General features: G+C 42.9%; 1 protein-coding gene across 1 annotated transcript in view; it reads left to right on the forward strand.

The window, feature by feature from the left end:
• The window catches only part of PLPPR1 (phospholipid phosphatase related 1), a 332,039-nt gene that overhangs the window by 246,865 nt on the left and 71,264 nt on the right, over positions 1–13,910 (forward strand). The window contains exon 4 of the mRNA XM_075316151.1: positions 5,140–5,272. Coding sequence (XP_075172266.1) covers positions 5,140–5,272 — 133 coding nt within the window. The remainder of the gene's footprint in view (positions 1–5,139; positions 5,273–13,910) is intronic.

Consider the following 13,910-nt stretch of genomic DNA (forward strand, 5'->3'; position numbering starts at 1 on the left):
TGGCATGGTGACCGGGGCTCAAGGGGATAATGTCTTGCTGCGCTGCGGCCTAGTATCCCCTGTGAAGTTAACGACTACAGCCCTCTCTAGCCACCCGAACAAAACTGCTGCTGGATGTGATAACGACTGATTGGTAGGGGTGATGTGTGTCAGACCCCCACTGATTTTTACATAGATGACAATAACTAAGGATGGATCATCAATATAAGTGTAATAGTAAGCCCTTTTAATTATAACTTACATGGTAACCTAAAAAATGTTATATGTATGGACAAAGGGTGATATAGGAAGAGGGATAACCTTAGAAAATTTGTGTATATAGGGACCATGGCTGGATGTGTTGAGTTTGCCATCTAGTGTCCTATTAAGAGACAGGATTTTGCAATTATTGATGTCTTGAGTGGTGGGCGCCATGTACCATTCTAAGAGATAAAGATTTAAAAATTGATAACAGGTATATCGTTATAATAGTTACGTGACGGCTATTCTTTTCTACATTCTTGCGATTTGTAAAAAGGTAGCAATTAGTATCTCTTCAGGCGTTAGGAGAGGGCGGGGGGTTGAAATTCATTAAGAGTTGAGAAGGAAGACAAGCAAATTGCATACTTTTGGAAAATATAAATTTTATTAAACATATGGATGTTACATACCAATATATTGTAATATGTGATGGTATGAAAATATGAAAGCACTATTACTTGTTTACATTCTATATGTTTTATGGGCATTTTTTGTATTTTGATCTCTATATTTAATAAAAATGAGCTAATAAAAAAAAATAACATTGGTTCTAGAATGAGCACCTCTACATCAGGTATTACCTGTAATTTCAGCTTTTTCTCTAAGCTTCAGTTTCAAATACAAAAATCCAAATGCCGACTTTTAATGCATAAAATGAATGATGCTTACAAAAAATGGCGACTAAAACCAATATAGTATTACAATTACTGGGAAAATAACAGATGTACTCTTCTGTTTTACTAACTCTCTCTTTACAGAGCTAATACTGTCTATTGGAGATTATGTTGGTCTCATTCTGTATATAGGGGGCTAATACTGCCTACAAGGGACTATTTTGTGGTTTGTGCTGTATATAGGGAGCTATGAATGGGCTCATACTGTATATAGGGGAGCTTTGTGTGGGCTTATGCTGTATATAGGTGGCTGTATGTGGTCTCATGCTGTAAATAGGGAAATGTGTATGGTCTCATGTAGTATATAGGGGCAGTGTGTGGCTCATGATGTATATAAAGGGTTGTATATGGGCTCATATGTTATATAGAGGGCTATGTGGGGGTTCATCCTTTATATAGGGGGATGGGTGTGAGGTCATGCTATATATTGAAGGGATGTGTGGGCTCATTCTGTATATACTGGGGCTGTGTGTGGCCTCATGCTGTATATATGAGATCTGTGTGTGAGTTCATTCTGTATATAGGAGGGCTGTGTGTGAGATCATGTTGTATATAGTAGGGCTGTGTATGGGTTCATGCTGTATATAGAAGATCTGTGTTTGGGCTCATGCTGTATATAGGTGGACTGTGTGTGGATCATACTTTATATAAGGCGCACTGTGGGGATCATAATTTAAATAGGGGGCTTTGGTAGGGATCATACTGCATATAGTATGGCTGTGTTCAGATCATACTGTATATAGGGGGACTGTGTGGTGATCATACTATATATAAGAGGGCTGTGTGAGGATCATACTGTATTATCAGGCTGGGAAAACCCATGGCTATTCAAGTGTGGGGAAGTCTTTATTCAAATTAATTATTTTTTTTCATGTGTGTGTGCGTATATATATGTGTGTGTGTGTGTGTGTGTGTGTGTGTGTTATTTAACTGTACACTTATCAGGTTAGTAATGAGGGTGTTGGATAAATAACTCTCCCTTACTAACTCCTGGGCTTGATGCCAGTTGTCAATGCACAGCTGACAAGCCCAAAAGTATTAACCCGACTGCCAGCACACCAGGGTAATCGGAAGAGCTGGGCAAAGTGCCATAATTGACACATCTAAAGTAGGCGCGACTTCTGGGATGGCTGCGGCTGTTATTTTTAGGCTGGGAAGGGCCAAATATCCATGGACCTTAAAAAAAAAAGCATGGGATCCTCTCAATTTTTAATAAGCAGCAACGGTAGAGCAGACAGCTTTACCTGCACTGGTTATCAAAAAATAAGGGTGACTTCAGGTAATTTTCTTCAACAAACTTTATTCAGCATATTCGAACAGTACCCAAACTCCAAACTCGAACACCAGGTGTTCAGTATGAACCTCTAACTTTACCGTTCGGGTTCGCTCATCCCTAACTATATTTTATTGTGAAACTCAAAAATCTTGGTGAAAAACAATGAATGCAACTTTTCAACTGATACAATGCTTATCAAGTGGATCACATTTATATAAACTTTGTGGCCACAACCCACCCCTCAGCCCAAGAAGCTGTTCTGAGGATGTGATTTTAATATCTATTATAGCACCATTTGGTTAGAACCACATATTTTTTTTTTACTGTGCAGCGCTACTTTTGAGTCCAATAAGCATTCTCATCCATATTCACGGCTTTCCGCTTCCACCACCATCTGTGATTGACTGCCATTGGACCATGCCCCCACCCTCTGAGACAGCATCTGTGATTGGTTGGAATCACACATGTGTCCTTATACTGGTGATAAGTAAGTAAATAAATTAAATAAATAAATAAAACATTTAGCATAGGGTTCCCCCATACTATGATGTCAGCACAGATAAAGCCCACGGCTACAGGCTACAACCCCCAGCCATGCAGTTATCTTGGCTGTGCATCAAAATAAGAGGAACAGAAGCTTTTTTTTTTTTAAATATTTAAATAAATAGTTTCAAAAATCGGCATGCGGTCCCCCTAAAATTTGATACCCAGCTAAGATAAAGCCTGACAGCTTGGGGCTGCTATTCTCACACTGGGGAGACCCATAGTTATTGGGAGCTCCCCAGCTTAAAAATATCAGCCTGCAGCCACCCAGAATTGCCCCATCCATTAGATGCGACAAGTCCGACACTTTGCCTGGCTCTTCCCGATTGCCCTGGTGTTGTGGCAATTGGGGTCATAAGGGGTTAATAACAGCTCCCAGCTGCCACTAAGCCCTGGATTTGTGATAGGAGGAGACTGAGACCCCCCCCATCACTAATCCTATAAGTAAAAAGAAATAAACACAAACACAACAAAATAATCTTTTATTTTAAATACACCGTCATTCACCAATTTATTAACCCGCACAACACCAAGGTCTGATGTAATCCATACTACAAGGTCCCACAACAATGCCAGCTCTGCTACATCTGAATTCACAGCACATACCATAGAGTATGACTGCCCACTGTGAGCTTAGGCAGAGACTGAGAGACACGATTAGTGGTGACATCACTCAAGTTATTTGTGGTCACAGTGGGAGGCTGCACCTGTGATCGCAGGTAACCTAACCTAATGGGACCTCAATGAACTTTCACTGAGTTCACAGACCTGCATCTCATGGCAGAAAACTGCGTTTTTTTGCCAAGAGATACAAATATGGTGCTAAAAGCTTTACACCACATTCCTGCACCCAATCTTCACCTCCTGACAAAAAAAACAACATTTTTTTTTTTTGCCAGGAGATGTAGATTGGGTTCAGGAATATGATGTAAAAATTTCAGCACCAAAATGTATCTCGTGGCAAAAAAAATGCTATTGTGATGCCATTTCAGTGCAGTTTTCTTCCAGGAGGTGCACATTTGGTGCTGAAATCTGGTGCAGACACTTCAGCAACAAATGTGCACCTCCTGGAAGAAAACTGGACCAAAACCATTTTCCTGCATTTTGTTGCCAAAACATGTAGATTTAGTGCTGAAATGTTTACACCATATTCCTACAACCAAGTTACAGCACCTGGCAAAACAAATTGCATCACTACTGCATAATACCGAATGTGGTAGAGATGCAGGTTTTTTTTGCCAGGAGGTGTAGATTGGATGCAAGAATATGGTTTTAAAATTTTAGCACCAAATCTGCATATATTAGCAAAATAAACCTGCAGTTTTCAGCCAGGAGATGCAGGAGGGCCATGGGAACCTCCCGCTGAGACCGCAAATAACCTGAGTAACATCACGTCACCGCTGATCACGTGGCTCACTTAGTCTCTGCCCGAACCTCATAGCATTCGGTCATCTTCCATGATCGCACACTGTGTCATCAGTAATGTATCAGAGCTGGTGCATCATGGAACCTCGAGTGAATTATGTTGGACATGGGTGTTTTTGTAGTCAATAAAGTGGTAAAAGAGTGTTTTTTTTGTCTTTTAATTCAAATAAAGGATTTTTTTCGGTTTGTGTTTATTTACTTTCACTTACGGATTAGTAATAGGGGTGGTATCTCATAGACCCTTCCCATCACTAATCTAGGACTTAGTGGCAGCTGTAGGGTGTTATTAACTCTTTAATACCCCAATTGCCACTTCACCAGGGCAATCTGGAAGAGCCAGGTAAAGTTCTGGGACTGTTGCATCTAATGGATGCGGCAATTCTGAGCAGTTGCAGGCTGAGAATACTAGTCCCCAGCTATCGGGCTTTATCTTGGCTGAGTATCAAAATTTTGGTGGACTGCACGCCAATTTTTTTTTTTTTAATTATTTGTTTAAATAATTATTTACTTATCACCGGTCTAAGGACACAGAGAGTGTGTGTGTGTTTCCAACCAATCAAAGATGCTGTCTCAGAGGATGGGGGCATGGTCCAACGGCAGCCAATCAGAGACACCTGTGAAAGGGGAAATCAGTGAATATGGATGGGGGATAATTATCAGACCCGGAAGTAGTGCTGTACGGTTTTAATTCTTTTTATTTTCTTTCTTTTACAGCCCCCTATACCATTTTTCAACACATCACTTTTTGCTTTCCATTCAATTTAATTGGTTAGGCTAGGAACGCTAACTCAGGTGGGATCGACAATCCTTAACCGATCCAATCCTTGGCAAGATCGCTCATCTCTACTCATTGTTGCTATTTTTGTCCACGTGGCAATAAAGTAAAAAATAAAGATTACTTAATTTAGATGCATTTCCTTTTTGATAAAATGATTCCAGTTGTTAAATAGTTTTGTATGTAATATATTTCCTCATTTTTAGATATTTATTGGTGAAGTAGCGACATACTTTATAAAGTCTACGAGAGACAACCTCATTACACAAGAAAAGATGATTCTGACTGGAGAATGCTGTTACTTGAATCCTCTAATTCGACGAATCATAAGATTTATAGGTAAGGTGTATTATTGAATATTTTATCTTTTTCTAACGGTCTTCCTATAAACAGGAGTGATTTTTCTGGTGTTTGGTTTATGCACTAACCAATTGAACCAACTAAGGTTGTATAGATAGTCTTAGAAATAATACTCTTATAGATCCTGATCAAATCGATTTAATAGGGATCAAATTTGAGCAGAATTTTATAAACTTCACCGATGTCGGCAAACTCAAACAATTTGTGTTTCGATTGCGTAAATTGCTAATAAAATGCCCACTCCCATTTTACCCATTGCAGGAGATTGCATCAGCCACAGAAGGTTGCTCAGTGGTTAGCACTGCAGTCTTGCGGTGCTGGGGTCCTGGGTTCGAATCCCACCAAGGACAACATCTGCAAGGAGTTTCTATGTTCTCCCCGTGTTTATATGGGTTTCTTTCAGGTTCTCCGGTTTCCTCCCACACTCCAAAGACATGCAGATAGGGATATTTAGATTGTGAGCCCCAATAGGGACAGTGTTCCTGATGTATGAAAAGCGCTGCGGAATATTTTAGCGCTATATAAAAATAAAAATTTATATATTTTATTTAAGGTTGACATGACTTATTACACAAATGTGCAGGTTTCCCCATAATGCCTTGCAATTATCACATCACATGATATATCACAATCAATTAGGAGATACTATTTGAGTGTGTATAAAAGTCTAAGCAGTGAATGCAAAAGAAGATGAAAAAGGAGATTTTGTCATAGTATGAGTTTGTCAGAACTCACAGTTCAACAACAGAGGTAGGAAGAGAATGCTGTTAAACATTAGACCTATGCTCCAGACACATATGTCTGCTATAAAAGATGTGGCTGAGAAAATTAGTGTAGTAGTCTGTGAATAAGGCAATCGTGTCACTTTGCATGGCTTGGTGCTCGCCGGACAGGCGCGTCTCATCTGTATAGAAATATGCTGCTGATCCGCTCATGTTATGAGAGTGTGTGGCCATGCCGGGTGATGCGAGACTCGTGCTAGTCACGCACGATTAACTCGGAAGTATGACTCTGTTCTAATACAGATATTAAATTGATTGGGGAAGTAAAAGGAGTGGTCACGGCAGCAGTGCCAGACTCAGTGTGATTGATCAGTGATAATAGTGGAAGTGACATCTGTCTTGCTGCACTTGAATTGCAATGATACATTTTTTTTTTCATTCTTCATTAACTAGAAAGCAGAAGCAAGACAACACAATAGTTAAAAAAAATGTCTGAAATCAGCGTTACAAGTGACTGTACTGAGTTTTTGCATTATTTGTGTAATCACTTTGATCAAGGGAGGAACAATAGCTTTTTAAAAGTACAAAATAAATTCCTCAAAAATCAGAATTTAACTATGACTTTATAGCTCACAAAGAATGTATGTCGCAAGCAATTTATTTTGCACATCTGTTTAGCTAGTAAAAAGTACATAAACTGCTCACATAGGACATAAATTCAAGAAACTGTCACAAAGAAGGAAACAGCCTTACCAACTCCAGTCCAGATTAGGCAGCGCTCACATTAGCGGTATTTTGCCGCAGGGCCAGATCCGTTACAAATGCGTTTCAGCTCCATTAATTTAATATGGAATCGCGGCAACATGCGGTCACATGCGGTTGCGTGCATCACATCCTGCCGTGACTCCATTGGAGGAAAATTGAGCTGAAACGCATTTGTACTGGATCCAGCCCTGCGGCAAAATACCGCTGATGTGAGCAGCGCGTTACTAAAGCACTAGCAGAATACAGCAAAACCCCATAAAGGTGGGGACAGCACATGTGTAAAATGCTAATAAAACAAACCACTCAAAAACCTGCTAATTCATGGAGGGGGTGATTGCCTAGTATTATAAATGCACGCAGATGAGGCTTGCATAGGGCGTTAGTCACACAGTGTGATGCAGATTGTTTGGCTTACAGGTTACTGAGGAGACCCAATACTATTAGATCAGGCGGGCTTCCCAGCACTTCATAAGTGCACCCCACAAAGACATGCACCCCAGTTCACCCAACCAACACTAAAGAGACTAACTGCATAAAATGGAAAAATGTGTAAATGTGTAATAAAGAGATGAAAAAATGATCTATAAAATATATGAATTATTACTCAAAATTGACAGCTATACATGCCAAACGAATACAGGTTCTGGCTTTTTCATTGTGTAGCTACCTAACATTTCTTATGTAATTTTTAGGAAAGGAGTTGCATTTTTTGCTGGTGCAGTTTGACAAGTATACATGCCACATCTATACTGCTGCCTGCTGCCATAGTTTGCTTTCCTTACCTCTACCTACCTAGCACTGGGTTCACATGTTCTGTAGTCATCCTTTTTTCATGGATCCTTTATAGATCTGTTTTCAAAAATGTTGAGCAAACATAACTTTTTTGTCCGTTGTTAAACAATGGATTACGGCCGGATCCATTTTAACATGTGGAGTCTATGGACAATGCAACCGTTAATGGATTGCTATTTATCGTCCATCTGTAATGGATCGGTTAAGAAAACAATGGAACTGTTACAAATGCAAGTACAACGGATCGCTAAATAGCAATCAATTAACCTATCCATTGTCCATAGACTCCCATAATAAAAAAACGGATCTGGCAGAAATAAGTTCCCCAACGGATCCATTCAAGCGGATGACTACAGGACATGTGAACATAGCTTTATTGTGTCTTTTTTTGCAAAGGTTGAATAACTGGGTGGAAAAGATTGTCAAAAGTTAATTGTAGTATTCTTAAAAAATGTATGGTAAAAGACAAAATGGGCATGTGGCAAGAGGAAGGGAGAACGTGGTTACTTATCTCTTGTCCATTTTTTTAGGGGAACAACCACTGCTTGTTGGGAGGAGACTGGTCCTGGATACTGCCATCCAGATCCACAATTATTTAGATACAAAATAACAGACTCTTATCCCCTAACAGTCAAGCGAAACAAACTTCCAGGTCTTCATTGAATATTGTGAAAAAGACTCATAGACCAGTACTGATATAATCAAATTCACACTCAGCCCCTCAGAAAATACGGTGCAACAGACCCCCATCTCCTCTATGTATACAATGTAACCACTGGCGTACATAGAGAGTAGAGGGCCTCTGTGCAAGACCCATATATGGGACCTTTGTAGCCCAAGAGCTCATCAAAAGTCACAATTTCATCTACTTTGGAGGTAGAAATGGGCCCCTTACCTCTTGGACTCTGTGCTGCTGCACAGCTTGCACAAATGATCAATAGGGGTTATGTGTTTTGGCCCTCCATCGATTTCATAGCAATTACTGGTTCATAAAATAGTATTACAGTGTCATGTCTAATACATCATTACAATCAGTATTTTATAATTACCACTATGAAGGAAATCACAGTGGTAATTGACATGTGACAGCCACATCCTGGGAAGGAGGCAATAAGACGGAGGTGTCCCTATTTGTAACCACGTACAAGCAATAACCCCCTATGGTCCAGACAACTCAAAGCAGCTATCAGGTATAATTTATCACGGAATCTCTCTACCTGAGATTACCATTCTAAGAGATTACCACCCCCAGAAAAGGATTGGGGCTATACAATATTAAGGTTGCAACATAAACAAATAAGACCATTTCATTGGGGATTCCCTACAAAATATGCCATTGAAGGACACGCTCTTCATTTCTCATTATCTGTTATGGAGCGACTATGCATGATAAAGGCCCTGTGAGTCCGAAACGTCCTCTTCTGGTTGCCATAAAATATAATTCACAAGTTTTTTTGCAAAGAAAACTCGGTTTTGTCTCATTAAATAAGAAATGAGACTGCAGTGTTGTTCTATAGACATTGGTGGCATCATGACGCAATCACAGGGAGCCAATGGGTGGCCATGACAGTGTGGGGTCAGATGATGATCCCTGTCGCTGCTATGATGTGTTTCCTGTGAATGGTGGCAGAGTGCTGGCATTCACAGCAGAGCAGCATTTCTGCTAACCAGAGCGATGGTGAATACACATAGTACTCTAGGGGTCTGTGCTTTGCCAATATTTGCTGTATGTCTTAAATGAAATGCTCTTGATGTGTCCCTGCTTTATTGAAAGCTCTTTGAGTGCAATCTGGGCATTCAGGTGATAATATATCTCTGATAATAAATGCAGTGTATATTAGCTTTTCAGCAGAGGTAACCATTCTAATGCAATGATACTCACATCTTAAGAATGTAATTAACCAAACAGCTCAACCACCACAGAAATTGAAAAAGACAATTGGACCAGGAGCATCTGATTGAATATCTAATTATATGTCATTCTGTTTCATCTCCCTACACGTGAGCATTGCCTTTCTGCTATAATTAGGTGAAATGCTTTGATGATTTCATTGATTGTCATTTGGAAATGTGCTAGTATTACTAGACAGTGCAGTAAGTTGGAATCTATAAAGGAGAGTCTCCGTCATTCTGTATTTAGGCGAAGGTGTGTGCTGCACATATACACTACAAAATATAATATCATTATGATAAACAATATAGCTCAATGTTATGTAATTAATGGAAAACAGTAACAGGGTTATTTGCAGAAACAATATCACTTTTGTGGGCTTTTTTCACATTAATTAGTTTTATATTGACATAACAGAAAAATAATATGTATGTATTTTTACAGAATACACAATAATGGCTGAACTCCAGTTTAAACCTCAAATCATTGTTCAATGTCCTATGGACAATGGGGGCCCACATCTTCTCTATCAGTTAGGGTGGCAATGTACAGCGTATAGACAGCCCCATGACCAGCTGAGGGAGGATTCTCCGGTCGTGATGTCTGTGTTACCAAACCCTTAATATATGTAAATAAACACACGGACTGCATGCGACTTGGTTCAAATGGGCAAAGCAGCCTTTTTATTGCCTATTATTTACATACTAAAACCTTGGGGACGCCGTCCAACGGGCGACCCCAACCAACAACATAAAGGTAACAATAGACAGTACAATTCAACATGACCCCCCACGGGGCTGGCCCAGTCCATGAACTACTACTCCCCCTATCCCTGGCCGCAACACACCGACCCAGGGATGAGGTACCAATCACCCACGGATTGATACCCCACACTTTAGCAGAACCCCGTGCCTGCAACATCCCGGAACCGAGAGCCACCATACCAAGACGATGACTCCTGGTCCAGTTACCAATCACTTCCAAACCTCTGGACCAGACCTACCCCCCGCTGCTGTGACAAATAACAATCCCAACTTCCAAACATCGTCACCAAACTACAACACAAGGGAGGGTTGGCGGGGTTCCTTTGGCGTCCGGAAGTCAAGAGTAGGTAACCCCTTAATGCATCTAAACTAACCCTTTCCCTACTCCTCCTCTTCCTCCCCAGCTATACCACCCACTAATGCCATATTTGGCATCCCTGCACATACTGTCCCTATTAACCCCATCACTCCTTCACCTTCCCCCTTGTCATGTCGCCCCTCCACCCCAGGGGGTTCCATGGCTGCATGCCCAACGCCCATAAATCTGAACCGATGTCGTTGAGATGCACACCATCCCCCTCCGAAACTGCTAATTTGGTGACTTCAACTCCCTGTGCCTCACCACAATCCCACCATTCCTGGTCACAAACCGCGCCACCACCCGATTCACCTGAGCCCTGGCCTTGTTAACCTTGTCTACCGACCGAGCCCCCCTCCACGAAAACCTGGCCATTATGTTGGACCACACAACAATCAATCCCGGGTACTGCTTCTACAATCGCAGCAAGTCAATTTTGGTATTCCGTATTAAATCCCGCGATGCCTGAACACCCAAATCATTACCTCCCACATGTAACACCAGCACATCCGGAGGCCTTTCCATCTTACAAGAAAACCGAAATTCCGGAACCACCCTGCACCACTCCATGCCCCAGACGCCGATCCACCGAACAGCCGCCTGCGCACGATCCAGACCCAGCTGCCGACCGTTCGGGCGAGTCTCAGCCAGACGGGCACCCCAAAAGAGGAAGGAATGCCCCAAAATCCATATCAGACACACCCCTACAACAAAGTGAAACAAAACAAAACAAGATTATAATATCAATAAAACAAAAACTCATCATTTCCCTCTTTTTTTTCTATATATATACTTATTCAAAACCGTCGGTCCTCATTCACTTAACTCCAATCTACCGTACTGTTACAACAACTGCGATCGCACATACTGCCGAAAACAAGAGGATTCCCACCTGCCAATGGGCTTCACCACCTCATCTACAAGCCCCCACCGAGAGGCCTCTGTAGCTGCACCAATCCAGAAGGAATGCGACCCGAAATCCTCCGGGCTCTCCCCCACCCCACGTAAACTCTTCAGCAGAACCACCACAAACTGATATCTCAACAAGAAAGACCCATCCATATGCCGCAAAAACGCTCCAGGTAGGCCCCCCCCCTCACGGTCAAAAATCTCTCCACTAAACGCATCGGGCACAATTCCTCCCCTGGAACCGCGTATAACACAACCAACCTACCGCGACCCAACTGATCCGTTTTCAACCAGTGAATCCGGCCGTCACCTGTCTACTGCCGACACGCACTTCCTCGAGCATCAGACCACCACCCATCACCCTGGACGGGCTTACCAGCTCTCCGATCCGGAAATCCCCATAAAGGCAAGGCCGAAAGCCGTCGTAAACAAAACCATCTCATAAGCCAACGCACAAATGCCACTCAGGCCACCCACCAACCTTCTCAACAAACCAAACGATATAGGTCGCCTCTCATCCCTTTCCCATACACCGCGGCGAAAACCCTTCAAAGCCTGCCGAACCTGAAAATCCTGTGAAACATCCCGCTCCCCTCTCATCTTTAACCAAAACGCAACCGCCGCCACCCGATGAGCCACGGCCGAAGCCGATTGTCCCACCGAGAAATCATTACTCACCACCGTCAATAACGCCACCAAATGATCCACCCTCTCCCCCTCAAACATCGATTCCAACAACATCTCCCATTCAGCCCACACCTTGGCATAACTGCATCAAGTCACCTCGGTCACCGAATTCTGGATCAAGTCCGAGATCACAGCCTCACCAGATTCCACAATTCCTCTGGACACTCCACTCCGACCTCATCCACCCATGGCATCTGCGCCCGAAACCTGCTGAACTGAAAACGAGGCAAAGCGTCAGCCACCCCATTGTCAACTCCTGGAAGATGCTTCACCACCACCTGTACATTCTGCTGCAGACATCTCAACACCAAATGCCGCAAATACGCCAATACCGACTCTGATTTTGCAGACAAATTGTTAATGGAATGCACCACTGCCTGGTTATCACAATGGAAGCACACCTGCCTCTCGGAAAACTGTAACCCCCATAACTCAACCGCCACTACTATGGGAAACAATTCAAGCAGAGCCAAATTCCTAACCAGCCCGTTCTCACGCCACTCCTCTGGCCATTCACCCTCACACCAGTGACCCCTAAAGACCGCCCCAGACCCGGCCGACCCAGCCGCATCCGTGTACAGCTGCAACGCCCCATTAGACGCCACCTTCTCCATCACCAACGCCCGGCCATTAAAACACTGCAAGAAAATATCCCAAACCTGAAGATCTTGCTTGATTGCCCTTGTGATTCGCACAAAATGAGCCGATGACTTCACACCTGCTGTAGCCGTCGCCAACCGTCTCGCAAATACTCTCTCCATTGGCATAATCCTGCAAGCGAAATTCAATTTACCCAGCAAGGACTGCACCACTTTAAGCCGCACCTTCTTTGCCGCTTTCACCCCTTCCACCGCAGCCCCCAAATCACGAACCTTCTCCTCCGGCAACCCACATTCCACAGCCATGGAATCAATCTCAATCCCTAGAAAATGCATTACCGGCGCCAGGCCTTCCGTCTTGTCTGGTGCCAAAGGAATTTCGAAGTTGCTCGCAACTTTTTGCAACGAAAATAGCAACCCTGCACAAACCATCAAACCCACCGGCCTGACACAAAAGATATCGTCCAAATAATGAATAATGAACGTAAGCCCGGACACATCCTGCACCACCCACTCTACAAATTAACTAAACGTTTCAAAATAAGAGCATGAAATTGAACAGCCCATAGGCAAACAGCGATCAACATAATTGCCATCCCACCAGCAACCCAATAAATGATGACTATCCGGATGAACCGGTAATAACCGAAACACCGCCTCCACATCTGCCTTCACCATCAATGCTCCCCGACCCGCTGCCCTGACCAAGTCCAACGCTTTGTCAAATGACACATAGTACACCGCCGACAGTTCTGGCACAATGCCATCATTCACCGACACCCCCTCCAGGTAAGATAAATGATGAATAAGCCGAAATTTGTTCCGCTCCTTCTTCGGCACAACCCCCAGCGGCAAAACCACCAATCTAAACACGATGGGGCATCATAAGAGCCACCCATCCTACCCAGCTCCACCTCCTTTTCCAGCTTCTCAACTACCACCGCCGCATGTTCACTAGCAGAACGCAAATTTTGATACGGCGGAATTGATGAACTAACAACCGACGGGATACGAAAACCGTCAGAAAAACCAAACCATAACAACGCTGCCGACTCCCCGTCCGGATACCTATTTAAAAACCGAGCTATCACTTCTACCTTCACCGGCGTCCTCCCTCTTAGGCCTCTGCC

The sequence above is a fragment of the Anomaloglossus baeobatrachus genome, chromosome 1, assembly GCF_048569485.1.
Source record: "Anomaloglossus baeobatrachus isolate aAnoBae1 chromosome 1, aAnoBae1.hap1, whole genome shotgun sequence".
Classification (NCBI taxonomy): Eukaryota; Metazoa; Chordata; class Amphibia; order Anura; family Aromobatidae; genus Anomaloglossus; species Anomaloglossus baeobatrachus.